This window comes from Macrobrachium nipponense, chromosome 47 (assembly GCF_015104395.2).
Source record: "Macrobrachium nipponense isolate FS-2020 chromosome 47, ASM1510439v2, whole genome shotgun sequence".
In the NCBI taxonomy this organism is placed as follows: Eukaryota; Metazoa; Arthropoda; class Malacostraca; order Decapoda; family Palaemonidae; genus Macrobrachium; species Macrobrachium nipponense.
The window spans coordinates 10,876,881-10,897,382 of record NC_087222.1 but is presented as its reverse complement, the minus strand read 5'-3'; the positions used below and the strand labels follow the sequence as shown (position 1 = coordinate 10,897,382).

General features: G+C 39.9%; 1 protein-coding gene across 1 annotated transcript; it reads left to right on the top strand.

The window, feature by feature from the left end:
• The first annotated feature begins 4,461 nt into the window (after nucleotides 1-4,461).
• On the top strand, nucleotides 4,462-20,242 carry LOC135204707 (zinc finger protein OZF-like). Its single transcript, XM_064234861.1, has 2 exons — nucleotides 4,462-4,623; nucleotides 17,941-20,242. The coding sequence occupies exon 2, from the start codon at nucleotides 18,291-18,293 to the stop codon at nucleotides 19,503-19,505; it is 1,215 nt and encodes a 404-aa protein (XP_064090931.1). The 5' UTR covers nucleotides 4,462-4,623; nucleotides 17,941-18,290; the 3' UTR covers nucleotides 19,506-20,242.
• Nucleotides 20,243-20,502: the final 260 nt, after the last annotated feature.

The window sequence follows — 20,502 nt, the reverse complement described above, 5'->3', positions numbered from 1 at the left end:
GGAAATAGCCAGCCTTCTTCTCTCTTAACAGGTGTTTTGCTGCTGGTGCTTGGAAGAAGGGTTGTCTGTCGAGTCTGGACTTCATAATACAACATAGCTGAGACCAAGTAGTAGGTATCCTTCCTATCTGCTATCTTCTGCGTTTTCGACCATCTTCCATCGAACTTCTGTGCCATATCCTCTCCCATGTTCTCATTTTTGGAAATAGTCAGTTCGGGGCTAAGAGCTAGACGTCTTTGATGTCCTGTTATCGCCATAGAAGACTCCCCTTGGGAAACCTTTGCCTTCACTCTCTTCATTGTAGAATGAAGGAGGTCTGCCTCCAGTCCTTACTCCTTTTTCCCCTCTCGAATGAGTGAGGAAGGAATTAGGCTGGTGCTCGATCAACAGGACCTTTTGCCTGCATATTCTCTTTGTGACATGCTTCTATTTTCAGATGCATCGACCTAGTATGATAGGCTCATACCTGTAAGGACTGTTGTTTTCAAGATGTGCTACCAGATGATAAGCACCTTCTTATAACATCCGGAGATTCAAGGTAGCCTTTGGGGCCTCCCAAGAGTTTCAGGATTTGGTTTTGAGGCACCCAGTGGTGTGTTGACACACCACCAGTATGTAGTGGCATTTATCACCAAATAAGAGGAGTCTCATTTCTCTCTTGTTTCAGTTAACATGCAGGTGTTCGAGTGTAACTGTAGTGCACTTGATAGCTCTATCAGCCAAACACATTTCTGGATAAAATGTATTGGCAGCAACTCAGTCTCTGGATTGAGTTATAGGGCAGAGTGCTTCTTTCCTCAATCTTTCACTGAGAGATTGCTCGTCATAGTATTGTTTCTCCTCAGTCGAGATTTAACTACTGATGAGAAACTTCTTTCTGTCTTACCATCACAGGGAACTACCCCAGGTCTCTGGGTAGTATTTGACTCTCATTTAGGGTTCCTGTCTCATGCTCCGCACACTCTCTTGCGAAAATCATCAGACAGAGATCTGTCTTGGAAGACTCCCTGTCATCTTTCTGTTCACTGCCTGGTACAACAGAAGTCTGTGGGTCTTCTGCTCCATTGCACCTGACCCATGGACCACTACAATGACTCAGGATGACTTTTTGGGGACAAACTTGCCAGCTTTTGTCTTCTCTCCATATTTTTCTAATTTGCAAGGTGTTAATAGACACTGTTCATCCAAACAAATTAAAAATGAATGACGGAAGACTTTGCCTTTCACCCAACCTGTAGCTCTGCTTCCTTGATACTGAGAGGAGTTTTTCCCTGACCCAACCTTCAGTGTCAGCAACACAGGAGGGGTTCCTCAGGCAGTGCATTCCCTGTGTCTTCACGACTAAAGACTATCTAGTTTCCCTTGCGAGCATAGGCTTTCTCGTTGAGCAGGAACATAAATAGCTGGATACTTCTTTCAGTCCTCTGTAACATCCATGGATTGGAGCCATCTTCACTGGTTGGTGTTGTTGGTGGGTCTTTTCTTTGGTCAGAGCTGCCAGAGTTGCTTCTCTCCTATTCACTTCTGAAAGCATAGGTCTACATTCGTCCTAGTCTTTCACCTGAAAGTAGTAATGTTTCTCCTCAATCGAGATTCAACTGCTGATGAGAATTTTCTCTCTGTCTTGCCATTACAGGGACCCCGAGTCTCTTGTTGGCATTTGACTCATTTAGAGTTCCTGTCTCCCAAGACGGCATCTCGTCCTGTAACAGCATTGGTGAACAAGATAGACAATTTGCATGGGTCTTCTTCAATATCACAATGACTTTTCATTATTACTATTGACTCGCACAAGGAAGAAGTGTGTAAGGACACATCTTTCTACTGGTTTTGTGAGACAATCGGGAGGAGATTCTCTGCAGCTGGCAAAAATGTCACCTCTATGCTCCTCAGGAGAGATCACAAAACCACTGGCTTAGTCCATCCCTCGCATTCCTGAGGAATCTGTCGGTTTTGGGATACCATTGACGGATGTGTGGTCTCATCGGACCACATTTATGTCCATCTACATTCGGGTATTGCCCACAAGTCCTTGGAACCTTTTTTACTTGGATGTGTGGTGGCTGCTCAACAAGTTGTGTTTTCTTACCCAGCTCCTTTAACAGGATAGCATCTTGCCTAAGGCGTGGCACTGAAGTGAGAGGGATTACGAGAGTGACTGGCCTCTCCTCCCCCTACTTCTCTTCCTTTGGGTGGCTAATAGGACTCGAACCTACATTTGCTGGAACTGGCGTCTTATGCGGTAAGTCTACACGTTGAGTCCCCTTTTTATTTTTTCTTTCTAGAAGCATAGAAACAATCCCGCTCCTTCTTCTAGCAAGAGGAGAAAGGCGTGACTGGCAATAAGACAAACCCTTTTTGGATCTTTTCCTTACTGCTTCTGACTCTATAGAGTATTCCCAGCTTTTATTAGAGTTACGATTCCTCATCCATTCAAAAGGTTCAGAAGTCTAACATTAGATCTCGCATTTTCTATTCAACCAGGAGTAACCTAGGTGTGTAGAACTCCAGTCAGTTCAGAGAGACTCACTCAGATTCCTCCCTCCAACTAGTGAGTACAGGCAGTCCCCGGCTTACGACAGGTTTGGCTTACGACGTTCCGAGGTTACAACACTTTTCAATTATATTTATCAGACATTATTTCCAGGTTTACAACGCATGTTCCAGGGTTACGGCGCCTACAACGCTGATCTGGGAGAAGAAATATGACTCCAAAAATGCAAATATCAATATTTAAGTTTTTTTTTTTATAGAAAATGCAATATGATTGCATTTTACATAGTTTTTAATGCAACAAAGCATTAAAAGTAAGGCTTTCTTAGGATTTTTGACAATGTTCCAGATACGACGATTTTCAGCTTACAAAGTGTTTCAAGAATGGAACTCTGTCATAAGGGGACTGCCTGTATTCCTAATGTTAAGGACCGATGGTTTGTATTCCTCTAGGAACAAATAACAATTTTTAAAAAGTAAACTGTTTTTCCTAATTATACAAACCTGATCCTTTACATTACATACATTTAAGCCCGCTTCATTCCACCCCTCAATCTGAAACCTGGGTCGAAAGGCAAACTGGAATGTTGACATCCAGACAGGCAGGTATTCCCGCCTACCTGATGGTAGTTACTGCCTAAACACCTGGTTCAAGAGTTTAATGGCTATTTGCCAGCTTTGCCTAATGTAAAAGACCTCAGGTTTGTATAGTTAGGAAAAAATACAGTATGTCCAGATTGATTTGTTTTTTATCTGAGATTCTTGTAAGTAGTAACAATAATTCAGAGGTTAAGTTTTGAATCCTGGGGTTTGATGGACCTGATTTTATTTATCGCTATAAAATCACACATGCACAAGATATGGCTGTATTCACTAAGTATGGACTAGTGGTCATTATAAAAATTTGGAATGTAGTTGAGGTGAAGTTCTTTGTTTATGTAATTGCTATTTACGATTTTATATACTACATATGCTGACAGGGTGGGCAGGTCTTCCACCGTAGTCAGTGATTAATTATGTACTACACCTTGTTTAAAGTTAAACGACCATTTTCAGCTTCACTGGAAGTAATTCCTATTAAATTTTTTTATTTTATAATGCTGCAGTTTGTTCTGAATTAGTTTTAGCTACCTCCAAAACTGAATGTGCAGTATGATATTTCTGTAATCAAATCAGACAACCATTTCAGTTAGTGATCAATAACACATCACATAAAACCCATTTCGTATCTTGAATGTCAGGGTTTGTGGAATATTGAACCTGATATCACAAAGCAGATCCAACCTGTGGTAGAATTGTTCGTTTTCAAATAAAAGAAGGCTTGAGAAGTCATTTAATCTCTTATCAAATTTGCCCCACTCATGGCCTGTGTGTACTACTTGTTTGGTCCACATGGCCCAATCTTTGTATGAATTAAAAGAAAGCAGGTCAACACTGACTGGCAGTTGGACATCTTTTATGTGAATTTCAAAATTTCAACAGCCAGTGTTAATTTTTGTAAATAAATCAATCTTTTCGACAAGCCCAACTAGGGTCAGATATTTTGAACAAATGATCTGGCTAAACAACTAAATGATAATTGTTGTGAGTGAAAAAGTCGTGGTTTTGTAGTTCATTGAAACTAAGCCTAGAATAGCATTTTTATATTTCTCTTCACAGACTTATGTACATTACATTACAAAATTATTCTACTTTCTTTTTGAAGTGATGTATATGTAAACCGTTGCAAATAATGCTTTAGACTAATTCTGCAATACATTTTCATTTTGAAATGTTTATGTGAAAGTAGCATATTTTAAAATGACTTATTTTTAGTTCATATTAAATGGAATTACACACACAGACAGACATATTAATGTGGAATTACCCACACAGACAGAAATGGGACGAATTACCATTTTTTCACATATGTTTTGCACCATTAGTCTTACATTTGCATTGAAGCTTTAAGTGCTTAGTGTACAATCTCATTGGTACTGCATTGTGTATAGAAAACTTCTATGTGCTAATGGAGATCACATCTCTTTGTCACAGATAACCTGTACTATTGATACAGATGATCACTGATAATCTGCTGTGGAACAGATTTTCTTCAGTATCCTGTAAATTTTCCTCAGTAACATATTCTAGGTAAGTGATATAAAAGTTAAGTCACTGCATTAAGAGAGAATATCCATGAATTATATGTAATATTTAATGTAAGCTATATAGAACCTTTAGTCACTTAATGACACAAATGCATTGTTCAAAACCCAATCTGTTAGTTATTTGTGATGTACTGACTGACATTGTTCCTACACAATATACAAACTTGATGTTCTTTGCAATAGGAATTACTTACAGTGAAACTGGCACACGGCTGGTAAAATTCTTGAAGAAGGTGGTTAGGCAGTAGTAATACCGTCTGGTAGGCAGGCAGACCTGTCTGCCCAGATGTAAAACATTCCAATTTTGTTTTCGGCCGTCTTCAGACGAAGACGTGTTTTCGCGAGATCTTGCTCAACTGCCATTAATCAGTTTTCCCAGTGGTATCTTTCTTTTATTGTTTTGATATATTTTCAATATATACTATGTTTTATATTAATACTGTTAATATGCAGACCCACTTTTTGTGATAACCTTGCAAGCTGCCTGTCCCCTTCATGTATATAGGGACCAGCAACGAGGGTATATAAATACCCTTACATTTTTTTCACCCTTTAATAGTAAGGGAAAGCAGTATATATTTAGTATTGGATTTGAGACTCATGCTTACGCTCCAGGAGAATTTACCGGGGGAAACCTCAGAAGTTTGGCCATAGTTTTTTCTCTCCTGGTATTCTTCCTTCTCCTTTGCCCTCTTCGCTCACTTGTTGGGCGAGGAAGAGGGGGTGGTGTATGGGATTTCCTCTCGTTTCGGAGGGCAGTGCCCTTTGGTACGAGAGGAGTATCATTCTTTTTTAATCATGTTTTCTGTTTTCCACAGGCTGACAGTGAGCGATAGTAAATCACAGCAGTAGTTGGGTGGCTATCTCTTTGTTTTAGTTATCCTAAACCTTGAGATTGTATCTGTGACATGATAGCATGATCTGGCACTGGCCCTCAAGTGTGTGTATGATTCCCCTGCTGTGAATCATATTAATATGCTGCTGTTTTCCTGAAGTTTTATCATTGGACAGCATCTATGCCAGCTGCCCTGTGATTATTGACTCTACTTCTGATATCTGTTCTTCATCATGTAGAAGTAGTCCCGCTGAAGAACGTCTTCTCCATTGCTTTTCCCTTCCCTTTCTGAAGCTCAAGGAGGCCTGGAATCTGTACCGGCCTCCTCTGGCCAAGAAGAGGAAGGATGCTTTTCCTCCCCTAAGGAGTCCTCCTGCAGGAATTCTAAGGGGCTGCCTCCTCCCGAGGAGGTAATGGGATCTTTCTTCGGCTCTTCTCAACCTTTGGGTTTAGGAACCGATTCGTTTGACCCTGGGCTTGTGTTTTAGGAGTAGCAGGTGTGCAGACTTTGGTTTGTATTCCCGTCACCTGTCGAGAGGTTCGCCTCTGGACAGGTGCTGTGTCGGACGCTTGTTTGCAAGTCATTCCAAGTGCTCATGCTCATATTGACGTGCGAGCATCCAGAGCAGCTGACGGACAATCTCAGTTCAGGCACAGAACAAGAGAAGGGACAAGACATTCATGTGTATCGTCCCTTCATCTTTGTATGTTGTGTTGGACAATTGTTCACAAGTCATTCCGAGTGCTCGTGCTTTTACTGATGCTTGAGTATCCAGAACTGTTGATGGACCATCCTGTGTTGCAGTCTTCATGCAGTCCTGGTGTTGTCTCGTCAGACAATCGCCTCCTCCCTCTCTAGAATTCTAGACTTGATTGATCTAAGAAGAAGAAGGTATACTCTCTGCTCTTAAGAAGCTCCACCAGTGGGACTTCGAAGGGTCTGCCTCCTTTCATAGAGGACGCTATTGGATCTCCTGTAGGCTATCCTAATCTTTCGAGGCTAGGACCAGTTACGCTTACCCCTGGGTGTAGTGTTTCAGAAAGCTCTAGGAGCACAAACTTCAGTTCGTTCTCCTACCACTAAGTCTAGAGATTCCTTCTCTAGACCTATTATGCTGCATTGGAGAGGGCTCGTTCACGAGACACTCCAAATGTATAAATCTCTATGGGGGATTATACATCCAAATTCAGTGCTGCAGAGACAACTCACCATCCCAATTTTGGCGTGGGCCGGGAGAGGGGTGTGAGTCATTAGGTGACTCCCCTGCTTGTAATCGCTAGCATTAGTGTCTTACAAGTTCTTTAGATGTCTGTCTTTTAAGACAGGATATACAAGAGTCAGAGAGCAGGTTCTTTGTACGGTCCTCTTCGTGAGGTTTTAATCCCAAAGAAGACAGATGCTTGGCAAGATATTGTAAGTTCTTGTCAAATTTGGTGCATTCAACTCCACTCAATGCTCACTCACATTCATGCGAACAAACCAGTTGGTAGAAGAGGATCCTCCATTTGGTGTGTGAGAACCTCTGCTTCAGGAAGCGTTTTTTGCCGAGGCAAATTCGTTTCCTAAGTCTGTGCATTGCTATCATCGCTGTAAGTTGATGATCGCATGCTAGTTCCGACAGAAGAGCGGGCAAGAACAGTCAATCCTCCTCCCCTTTTCCCTCTACTTCCTGGGTTACACTGGAATGGACAAGGGAATAAGAGGAATGCTACAGAGTCTACTCCCCAGAGTTTGGATACTAGAGACTGTGTTCCTGGTTCGGTCTTAGGATGCCACCAGATGTACACTCAATCTATTCAGAATGGATAGCACTAAGATGTTCTGAACTCTGCCTCTCCAGTGTTACCACTTTGGGAACAACCAGTTCAGCATGAACGAGTAGTCTTCGCAAGAATCATCATCTCGTCTCTCAACATCGTCGGTGAACAAGATAGACGATTTGCATGGTTCGTTCTCAACATCTCTTCAAAAGGCTGGTGTTATGTCGTGACTCCATCTCGGATGCGCAATAATTCGCCATCTGTTGATGAGTCAGAAACTTCATGATCTCTTGCGCTTTGGACTTTGTATTGGTTGAACCAGATCAGTTATTATTTTGTCCTATTGGTGTGTTGCTGTACCTATGAAAGTTCGACACCTTTCATTGAATGTCAATACCTTTATTCACTACTGACTTCCAATGCAGAAGCGCCTAATGACAAACCTTCCTCTGAGTCTTACGAGATCGTGCAGTTGGATATGAAGACAGTTCGCTCTATCAGAGAGCGAGCAGTGCCAGTGGCTGGGTACATTTCATCACTAAAGAATGTGTCGGACTTGAAGATAGATGTGGTCTCATTGCGACCGTATTTATTTCTTTCTTCCTTCGGCTCTGCTCACAGGTCCTTGGAGCCTCTTTTCCTTGGACCGGTGGTGGATGCTTACCCGGCTCCTTCAAGAGGACAAGTAGCATCTCACCTAGGGTGTGCGGTTCTAGAGGTAAGAAGGATGCGAGACTGATTGGCCTCTTCCTTCGGGTTGAGGATAGGACTCGAACTTACACTTGCTTGTTGGGCGTTTGATGCGGGAAGCTTGCACATAGAGTTTCCTTTCTATTTTCTTATCGGAATCATAGAAGCGTTCACGCTCCTTCCTCTAGCAGGGGGAGGAAGGAGACTAACAGTAATGCAAACCCTTCCCAGAACTTTGCATTAATGCCTCCTACTCAAGATATTCTTCCCAGCCCTTTTTCGGATGAGTTATGATTCCTCACTCAATTCGAAAAGGCCCAGAAGTCTGACTCTCCATCCTCAGCACACGCCTGTACATCTCAACTGTGATTCTCTTATGACCTCTGTTATCTCTCTAAGCCTGTCCTTCTTATTTTGACATTTTTCAGTCTCTCAGGCAGCGATATTGCCATAATCCACCTCAGCATTCTCATCTCTGTTCTCTCAAGCTTTACTTCTTCTTTTCTTCTTAGAGCCCATGTTTCCGATCCATGCATTAACTCTGGTCTTATCACTGTGCTGTAGATCTTAACTTTTAGCTTGATTGGCATTTTCTTATCACATACTACTCCAGCTACCTCTCTCCACTTCCCCAACGCAGCTTTTATCTTACTGTCAACTTCAGCCTCACGTCGTCCCTCTTGGCTTGACATAGATCTTAAGTATTTACACATTTCCACCTTTTTTATAATCAAGCCTCTTCTTTCTTGTACTAATATACTGCCTCCATCTTCCCAACTGCTCACCAAAACCTGTTTTATTCACATTCACCTTTAAGCCACCCCTCTCTAAAGAATCCTGCCACTCTCCAACCTTTCTCTGTAGGCCTCCTCATTTTCAAAAGTAATCACCAGTTCATTGGCATACACCAACTTTCACAGTTCTTCATTCCTGATCTCTTCACTCAACACATCCATGACCAGCAAAAACAAAAATGAACTTAATGCTGACCCCTGGTGTAATCCAACACTAACTTCAAAGTTTTGTTTCCCCAACCACTGTTATTACTTTTGTGTCATTCTTTGATGTATCATCTCGACCAGCCTAACCCACTTTTCTGGGAATTTCTTCTTCCTCAAACACTAAAACATCAATACTCTTGCGATTTTATTGTATGCTGTCTCTAGGCTTAGACCTCAAGTATGCGTATTTTCAATACTCATCTACGAGTCCTCATGCAAGTACCTCCACTTAACCTTCGAGGTTACGGTCTTCCAGTTCAGAGCACTTTGTTTCAGGCTCTGAACTGCTCCCCAGGTGTTCACCTGAGTGTTCATACTTGTCTCGGCTTTGGCCATTTCACACAGGATACGCCTTCTGAGGTATCTTGATGATTGGCTAGTCCTGGCAAGCTCTTGGTCATAATTGCTCCTGGGCATGGACTGACTTCTGAAGTTTTGTCAGGACCTGGGTATAGTGATTAATTTCGAGAAGTCTGATCTCACATCCAAGCAGAGGGTAAAGTATCTGGTATCTGGGCATGCTGATAGATATGGCAGCAACAAAAGTCTACCCTTGAGACTTGCATATCAGCAAGTTCAGAGAGGCAATAGTGATGCTTTCACACGATGGAGTTCGTAGCGAGAAGTCGGATTGAGTCGCCTGAGATGTGGAGGGGAGTAGAGGTGCCTTATAGGAGTGATGGAGGGATTAGGGCGATGTTAATAAAGTATCTCCCAATAAAATGTATTCTTTAGGTTTTGAAGAAAAAAAGGCATGCATCATTGAACCTGTTTCCCTCCCTATCCGTGGTATTCACTGGCCACTGATAAAAAACGAGACAAAAAGAGTAAGCCTAACTGAATCTCTCATCCATCAAAGTAAGTTTGCTTATTCATTAGACTTCTTCATTAGACACCTATCAAAGATTTCAAGTGTATTTTAAAAAATCTCCTCCTCTCCATCCAAAGTATTCATCAGACACCAGTCATAGGCATAGAGCTAGTCATGATTCCTGGTTCAGCAATATTGTGACAAGGCGCTAAAATTCAAAATTCACAAATGAATGTTGCTCGGCAACATTTACACTACTGTATTGTCTTACTCTCTTGTGGTGCTTCGAGGAGTTCCATCTCTAGGCCCATGCTCTAAACTTTGCTGTTCTCTAAACAATTTGATTTTTGTATGTATGATTCTCTGCAGTATATTAAGCTTTCTTGATATCTCTCCAACAGGAACTTGCACCGAATGCAATGCAATAATTGTCTCTCGCTCAGCGAGGGATGTTTCTTAGACCGATAAATGACACATTGACATTAGATTCCTGTGCACATAACAACATCAAAAGCATTAGAGTGAGGTTGCTTGGTTCAAAAATTGTTAAGTTACAATTTTTTTTAATTTTATAGCATTTTGGGAGTGTCCAAATTTTCTGTAAAATTTAACAAATGGAATCATTCAACTATCTTCAACTTAATATTGAAATGATAATGTAAGGACTATGTTTATGCGATACTACTAGTGAAAAATGTCTCCTATCTATTTGGTAATGTATATCATTGGTTGTGATATGACGTTTTTTATCACTTCGTTTCGTTCACGTCAATTTTGCTATATGGAAAATACTTTTACACAATAGCATAACATGATGTTCTAAAGACATTAGTGACTGTTTTTAACGTCATTACATAAGATTTCTTCTATTTTTGAAAAGAAAAATAGATTAATAAGGCATGAATCGTGCGCCAGGCAGGTGAACGAAAAATTATGAAACTCTGCCACCAATTGTTTGAGCATGTGTACATAAAGCGTTTAGGATGATACTATAAGTATGCATAGCATATCTAAAATACATAAAACACAGGATAGCAGGATATGTATGTTTTTGTCTGCGGCATGAAGTATTTTCATGCATATGTACTAAGTTTATTTTCGTGACTACGTTTTTTATGATTAAAAAAGACATGTTAATTTTCAAATATTACAGTTCTGTAATAAGTTTATGTAAACACGGCAAAGTTTCAGTAACATGATTGTTTTTTGTTAAAAGATGCTTCACCCAAGCCAACTCTTGTGACGCCGCCTTAGAGCAGTACCCAGACGAAAGATGCTCAACACGCTATGGGCTGTCGTCTACAGAGCAGCCAATACTGGCGCAGCATTCATTTTCCTTGTCGCTCATTGGCTGTACACTTGGCGTTGATTGATTGAAATGCAAGTCCCATCTCGCAAAGATGGAATTGTGGGTATTGTACATCTCTCCTCCATCAGCCTCACTACATAGAAGGTTACTGATATACGCAGATGTAATTGCAAAGTTGTGTTTAATGTATCTACAAATATCTGTGTGAATCATGCCAAAAATGGCGCCTAAAAAGTGCCCTGCTCCTTTTAAACCTTCTAGCAAAGAGCATAAAAGAAAGAAAACCATCTTGAAGCTCGACAAGGTGAAAGTTCTCAATATGTTGAAGGAGGGAAAAAGTTTTGACATGGTTGGTTGCCATTTCAATGTGAACGAGAGCATGGTGAAATTAGATCAATTGTAAGTATGACATACTTTGGTACAGCAAAAGCAGTGTCGACAGTAAGAGATAAAACAGTCTTGAAAATGAAATCTATACTCACATACTGGATCAAGGATTGCCGTAAGAGGAGCGTGCCCCTTGACTCTAACATCATACGCGAGGAAGCGTGACAGCTCTACCACCAGCTATTAACTGCTACAGAAGGTGGGAACGTAGAGGAAGAGGAAGGGGGCGATCTAGAGACATAGTAAGGTGAAGAAGGGGAATTGGAATTCTTGGGCTGTGATGAACCAGCTCCTGAAGAGGAAGAAGAGCCACAACCAGGACTGTCCTCAGCTTCCCAAGGTTTTCAGGTGAGCAAAGGATGGTTCCACCAGTTCCAGAGAAGGTTCCACCTAAAGTCTATATCCTTAATGGGGAAGCAGCATCAGCTGACAAAGAGGCGGCTGTGAAATATCCCGAAACCTTCAAGAAGATTCTTCAGGAGAAAGGATACTGCCCAGAACAGGTCTTCAATATGGACGAAATTAGCCTGTTCTGGAAAAAGAAGCAACGACAGCAGCTGCCAATCACCATGTTCATCACACGTATGTTATATATTTAAATTACACTTTTTATTGACCTGTAGTTGATAGACAAATGTGATTAACAATGACATTCTTTGAAATAATAGATATCAACATTAGCTCGCACAGAAACAAAAGTCAATGTTCTTTGTTAAGAAGAATCTACTGTCTCAGAGGTCACTTGACAAAACCTGAGTTTGCGTTGAAAATTCCTTGAACGTTGTGTTCGTGTGTGCATTTGTTTCTGTGGGAGGAACCAGTGAGAGATAAGTGTTATTTAAAATTGATTACCTTCCTAACAAGGAGAATATGAAATGTAGAAAACTCTGTTATGTGTAGATTCGGAATTGTGAAATAAATGATGGGTTATTACACAATCGGTTTTGCACAACGAACTCGTTACCCTCCATGACATAGTAGACAGGGAGTGGTTTAATTAACGAGAATGCTCGTTTGTTTGTACGTCATGTTTTACCTCTCCTGTATCATATGAGTTTTGGGGCATTGTTTGCCCAGCTTTTCCTTGAAGATGGAGGGTGCGTGACAAACACACGAAACTATTATCATGGAAGTCAGAGGTGAGAGGAGTTGGAACTTTCATTAATGAATTCTTTTCAGCATCTCGAACTATTTGAGATGACGTGTGAAGTGGCAGAACATCTCTTTCTTTCTCATGAGAGATTTGTGAGAAATTATTATCATTCTGTTTTTTGTGCACTTGTTGGTGAAATGTATCACTGTCCTCTTTATGAGATTTGTTATTATTTTGTTATTTTGACAATTGTGTCAGTAAGAATTTTGTTTCTTTTTGACAGGAACTCTTTGAATTGTCGCTTTGTCGGCCTCTGTGAGCCGGATTTTTACCTAGTATTGATAATTTACATGGTGTTTAACATGTTGAAGAAACTAATTGATTTACTGCATGACTTCAATTTTGTGGAATTAATATCACAGTATGACGAGAAGTGTTCCTTTTATTTTTTTGTTTCACTTGTGGGAATGGTTCAGTTTCCTGGGATCTTGTTCTAGACAGTCTGTTTTCTGTGTCGAGTTTTAATTAACGATTTCTGTCTTCATTTGATTATCTTTCTGGTTGTCCGGCGATAGTTAGAATTTTGCTTTTCCTTTAGAGAAATAGTTATTTTTGTAGTTCAGAGTTTAATTCAATGCCCTAATTAATTTTTGCAATTGTCTTGTGAGTTGATTAAAGATTTTTAGAGGGTCACGTTACCATATTCAGTTTTGTGCCTCCCCTAGGTATATACTTACGAAGAAGGACCCTCCAAAGCCTCCCAAAACCCCTGAAGTAGTGCCTCCCCAATCGCCTGAGAGAGTACTATGCCTCTTGATTCGCTTGAAGAAGTGCCTCCCAAATAGCCTGAAGAAGTGTCTCCCACTGTACAGTATTGGCATAGCTCAACAAGCGGGGAAATTGTTGTCCCCTCAGCTCCACATGTTGGCGGTGCAGCTTCACAAGTGGGTGGTAACACATTCAGTAGAGTTGTCAGCCAGGTAAATCCTGGGGAACTGGGACATAGTAGCAGATAAGCTCAATTGCTAGGGTCAGGAGATAGGGACAGAGTGGTCCCTACACCCAAGCCATTGCAGAAAAATTGTTCAATCTATTGGGGCTTACCAGCTTTAGACCTCTTTGCAACCTGGCACAACAGAAAGCTCCTGGTGTTCTGTTCTGTTGTGCCAGACCCACAGGCAGTAATAGAAAATGCTTTTCAACACCCATGTAGCAGTCTCCCAGGCCTACAATTTTCCTCCATTTTGTCTGATTTATTGGGTGATCAATAGGGTCATGATCACCATAAATCTCAGGATGACCCTGGTGGCTGCCGAGTGGCCACATGCTGAGTGGTATCCGGACCAGGCTGTGAGAGAACTGTCACTTCACGCTGGAGTCTGTCCAGCGTCTCTTGCGAGCAAAATGTTTTTCCTCGTCACACAGCAACCAACATTTCTGGATACCTTTGTAAATCCTCAGCGGCTTTGTACCAGGGGAAATGGACTGTCTTCTGTGGTTGGTGTCGTCAGTGGGGTGTCTTTTCAGTCTGAGCCCCTCTTCAGCAGGTAGCAGACATTCTTGTCTTTCTTCACTGAGAGAAGTTTCTCTCAGTCACAGCTATTAGGGGCTACAGAGTGGCCCTTCAACTACTCCTTTTTTTGAAGGGCATCAATCTCTCTTCCTTGTGGGAGATCTCCATGCTGCTGAGAAGGTTGGAACAGTCATTCACTCCCAGGGACTTCAATCCCCCCTGAGTGGGATGTGAGTCTCATCTTACAGAGCCTGACTTGTGCATCCTAGCCTTTACGAGAGTAGTCTGGCAGGGATCTGACCTTCAAGACTGCATTCGTGCTTGCCCTGGCATCAGCAAAGAGAGTTGGGGCACTTCGTGGACTTTCCGTTGATATTAAACACTTGAGGGGATGAGGATCTGTCACACTCGAGTTTGTCCCAGAATTCTAGTTCTTTTCAATCCCTTCCCTAGAGGACTTAGCTGGCAGTGATCAAGACGATATGCTACTGTGTCCAGTTCAAGCGCTGCTGTGCTATCTTGAGAGGTCTCAACATCTCAACTGGCTCAACCAAGGAAGAGGTGTCCAAGAACATGATTTCTTTCTGGCTTTGTGAGACAATCAAGCAAACGTAGATGAGAGTACTTTTTGAGTAAGAGCTCACAATGTTAGGGTCATTTGTCTGTCCCTCACATTCTGGAAGGACCTGTTGGTTCCTTAGGCACTAAGGGTGGGAGTGTGTTCATGAAAAACTACATTCACATCCTTCTACCTTTGGGACGTTGCCCATGGGTCCATGGACACTTTTTTTTTTCTTGGGTCCTCTGGTGGCTGGTCAACAAGTTGTGTAACTCACCTGGCTTCCCTAGAGAGACAGATAGCATCTCGCCTAAGTTGTTCATTTACAAAGAGTGACTGGTCTCCCTCTCTCCCCTTTATTTTTTTATACCCCTCCTCGCCTGTAGGGCAGAGGGAAGGTTGGCGTGTGATGCAGGTGAGTTACATAAATGAGTACTGTACCCTGTCTATAATCTAGAACTCTGTAGGTTAATAGATGCATGTCCATCCCTCCTCTCTAGCAAGGGAGAGAGGAGCTGACAATTAAATAAAACCCATTGCTTTTATTATTCTTTTATTGTCTCTGACACGAGGGGTTCATCCAAACCCTTTTTGAATAAACAATGCTATACATGCCTATTAATTGACAAGGCTCAGAAGACTGATAGTTGAAAATCACATAAGCTCAACAGGTCAGAGGCACAGGACTCCTTCCTCTGCTCTACATGACCAGGAAGGAGGCCCAGGTGAATTGAGGTACCAGTCAGTTCAGAGATTTACTGAGAATTCTTCCATCAAAAATTAAGTTTCCATATGTAAAGACCGAAGGTTTATATTTGTTTACCAACAAACTACAAATATTTAAAGTAATTTGTATTTTTCTGAACATACAAACCTGAAGGTCTTTACATAAATGTCCCACCTCAAGCCACCACTCATTCTGCTACCTGAGCCAAAAGGTTAAAGTGAAGCATAAGGATAGCGGTGGGTGGGACTCCCAGCCTACCGTTGATAGTTAACCACCTTATTTAAAGTTAAACAGCTGTTTTCCCAGCTTGTGCTGCAATTATATCCATATGTAAAGACCTTCTGGTTTGTATATTAGGAAAAATACACATTACTTAAAAAATTTTGTGGTTATTCCACCTTTGCAGCATTGAAAACCAAAAGGCACTGAAAGATACTCCTTCATAAAAAGCTCTGGTTTGTTTAGCTCTGAAAACAATGTCATATTTGAAGAAATGTAGCAGCACATACCTTCCAAGACTGTCTTCAGTGTTGCTGGTCATAATAGCTACTCATGTATTGTATCCACAATAACAATCAGTGAAACTAATTTGAAAACTTTCATCTCTCTTCAAATTACTACTCAATTCACCCTACTATTTTTTTCTTATTATTATCTACTGCATCTATGGATATATGGTGTTATGTATAGCTGGAACACATATAATTAAGCATTTGCTGTGTACTGTACCCTTCCTGCTTGTTTACCCAACCCCGGCTAAACTCTTATGCTGGTCTCTTGCATTTTCTATTCTTGGCCTTAGATTTGTTAAAAAGTTTTGTTCATAAGTTATTTGTATTGTAATGTGAAGCTAAGAAGGTTTACAGATGTGAGGTGGTGGGTGTCAATATTAACTGTTAATCTATTGTTGCATTGTTGCCTCAGGAATGTTTTGATGCTGTGTTTGGACAACGTTTGGTAGGATTGTATTTATGTTTGGATAGAACTATCAAATGCATGTTTTGTTAATCGGCCCGAGACTTTTGTGGGAACCTGAATTGAGGGCCCCAGAACCAGAACCAGTGCGTATATGCCACTTCCATGGATTTGGAGTTATGCATACTGGTAGATTTGGCAACCTTTTCTCTGTGTATTTGAGGCATTCTAGGCCATTCCACCATTTACATACGGTCGAAATTCCTACTGGGACAGTCGGAATTATCGATTTTAGCTACAGGAAAGAACATGACTTCGAGCGGTGCTGGCAGCCGCTCGGACGGTTCATGAGGACCAGATAGACGATATCACTAGCGCTGATTAAGCCAATGAGAACGCGCGTCACTTTGCGGGTAGCGAATTCTAGGCCAATGAGCGTTTTTCCCCATAAGGCGCGTGTAAGCATCGACCAATCACCGCGCAGCTTACAATCTCCCGCCAATGTTTACATCTCACTTCAGTGATCATAGCGGGAGATTACGATTATCCGTTGTGTTGTGTGTTTTTTAATTTTGTCTAAATTACTCTTTATTTGAGTACATTATGTCTTCCTCTGGCAGTAATAATAGTCGTAGTACTAGTAGTAGTAGTAGTAGTGGATGAGGGTCACAGCTGGTAGCGATGTTTGGAGCTAACAGACTGCAATCTGATCGAGTTAAGTCCCTTCACATTGCAGCTTCTATTAAAGGATGAGGGCCCTAGTAGTAGTATTAGTAGTAGTAGTAGTAGTAGTAAAAAATTATTATGATAATAATATTATTGTGTATTATTGATGGTTAAACATCATGGTGATTCAAGGTTATCATCGTCAACATCATTATTACAACCATCATAATTATTCTCTCATTATTATTATTATCATTATTATTATTATTATTATTATCATTATTATTATGACAATAGTATTACTATTCTATTATAGTATTTTCTTGTGATTGATTATAAGTATCGATGTATTATGATGATGAAAGGTTATCATCATCAGTGTCATTATTAGTACTAATATTGTACTATCATCATTATTATTATTACTATTATTATCATCATTATCTATTATTATTATATTATTATTCCATTGTTATTATTATTACTATTATTATTACATTATTATCATTAGCAATTCTCGGTTTCTTATCACAAAAATGTATCGTCTTTTCAGACACTATTATTACTTATCAATATTATTATTAATAGTATTATTATCATTATTATTACCAGTATTATTACTATTACTCTTATTAATATCATCATCATTATTACAACAATATGATAACACTTTATTATCGTTTAACACATTCAATTATGGTTTAAGTGCTTGTTATGACTCAAATATTAAAAAAAATGGGAGTTTGCAGACATTTTGAATGCTAGCGCGCAAGCGCACCCAACAATTTTTTCAAATTTTCACAAAAAACTTATAAAGAGTATAGCTTTCATATGAAACTAAGTTTAAATCGATATCTTTCTTAGAACCAGAGTAATGAATGATAAACTTTGAGGCCAATTTACTAATTTTTTAAAAAGTGGCATATACGACCTCTCTGGTTCTGAGGCCCTCAATTGAATTTGAACCTATTATTTTGCTTTGTCAGTTCTGGCATTATGTTTCCTAACTCTGTGTTGCATTGTTTGATTTCAGATTCTCCCTCAGAAGAACATTCCTTACTTCGTCAGTTTTGATTAGCATCAGGATTTTGGGAAATGCATGTTGTTTAATGGTACTACATGGAACATTACCAATAGTAACTCTTAAAGTGTATGAGACAACAGTGAATTATTGAATGCGTATTTAACAAATTTAAACAACAAGTAAAATTTGTTTTGAATATTAGATTCATACATCAGCCACGAAATCTGGTTGTAGTCCTTCAAGATATTGTACTTAATTTTTAACAGATTTATTCAGTAATTATTTGTAAACAATTCTGTGATAAAAGTTGTGAATTGAACACATTGTCATTACAGAACAGGACAGGACATAAGGCTAAAATGAATCCAGGACATTCTTTAGAATTTCCTTTGAAAAGTGATCCTGAAGGTGCATTATCACTACCTTCCTTAAATCAAGAAAACAGCAACTTGGCTGCCTTTAGTGGAACCAGTGATGGAGACTTTTTGTCTCTGGATCCATTGATGGACATCAAAATAGAGCCAGAGGAATTGTGTGAGTCTAATGAAGATGATGAATATTCATATGAAATGAATTCAATAGTGAATGAAAAACCTCCACAAACTTGCAAAAAGGAAGTAAAACAAGAAAGAAGGATCTGTGACAATGGAGAGAAGCCTTTCATATCCACTGACTGTGAGAAAACATTTTACAAGAAAATTAATCTTACAAATGATATCACAAATCCTACCAGAGAGAAATTCATATGCAACGAATGTGGGAAAGCATTTACCCAGAAATCAAGTCTTACAAGTCATATGAGAATCCACACTAGAGAGAATCTATTCACATGCAACGAATGTGGGAAATCATTTCCCCAGAAATCAAATCTTACAGATCATATGAGAATCCATAATGGAGAAAAGCCATTCATGTGCAACGAATGTGATAAAGCATTTTCCCATAAATCAAGTCTTACACTTCATATGAGATTGCATACCAGAGAGAAGCCATATATGTGCAAGGAATGTGGGAAAGAATTTTCCCAGAAACCACATCTTACAAGTCCTATGAGAATCCATACCGGAGAAAAGCCATTCATATGCAAGGAATGTGGGAAAGCATTTTCCCACAAACCAAGTCTTACACTTCACATGAGATTGCATACTAGAGATAAGCCATGTATGTGCAACGAATGTGGGAAAGCATTTTCCCAGAAGTCAAGGCTTACAGATCATATGAGAATCCATAATGGAGAAAAGCCATACATATGCAAAGAATGTGGGAAAACATTTTCCTTGAAATGTTATCTTATAGCTCATATGAAAATCCATACTGGAGAGAAGCCATTTATGTGCAAAGAATGTGGAAAAGCATTTTCCCACAAACAACATCTTACACTTCACATGAGATTGCATACTGGAGAGAAGCCATATATATGCAACGAATGTGGGAAAGCATTTCCCCGGAAATCAAGTCTTACATGCCATATGAGGTTGCATACTGGAGAGAAGCCATATATGTGCAAGGAATGTGGGAAAGCATTTCCCCGGAAATCAAGTCTTACATGTCATATGAGGTTGCATACTGGATAGAAGCCATATATGTGCAAGGAATGTGATAAAACATTTTCCCACAAACCAAGTCTTACACTTCATATGAGATTGTATCCTAGAGAGGAAAAAGAAACATGATAAAATAAACCAGTTAACGGCAGATATCTCTCAAATGACCAACTATATAAGAGATCAAAATCACTCACAAAATCTGCTCAAGAAAATAAGGAAAATAAAGAAAAATACAGAATAGGGGATGAACAAGTGAGCGGAAAACTGGCAGAACACCAAGCCAATATAAAGGCCTAGCTTCACAAATAGGAAACAAACAACAGAAAATAAAAGTAAAAAAAATAAGTCGGTAGTTTGATGAAAATCCAAAGATTGTGTATAGGAAGATGACAAAAGAAACAGTTGAGGTACGAACACCACCGAGCAAGGAAGACCTAGAGAGATTTTGGAAGCCACTGTTTGAAGACCCTAGACAACACCAAGAGAATTCATGGATTGACACCATTAGTCAGAAGAACAACCAGAAATAGCATATACCTCTAATAAGGTTCACCATCGAAAAAGTAACAAAACTATTAGCATATAATAATTTCAAGACACCAGGAATTGACAAGATCTCAAATTTCTGGCTAAAAAAAGATCACAGCACTACACCACGCTTATATGCAAACCTTTTCAAGAATAGTAAAAGGAGAAGAATCACCAGTGGCTCACAACAGGAAGCACCACTTATAGCATGGAAAGAAATAGATATCTGTTTGAGGCTCGAGGTGAGAATGGGCAGGTTTCATCCTTGCCAAGATTCTTGGACATGATGTGTCGTACAATGCAAGTGGCCATTTTTTAGATTTATTTCAGAAGGAGGTCTTCTGAAAGCTATTTAACTTTTACAATGACATATTTGCTTTTATGGTTTTAATTGAATATACTTTTATTCTTCATTTATAATAAACGATATCGGCGTCAATGACCTTCAATGTCAGGACGCCAGAAAACTTCCAATCATTCATTCATTCATTCATTC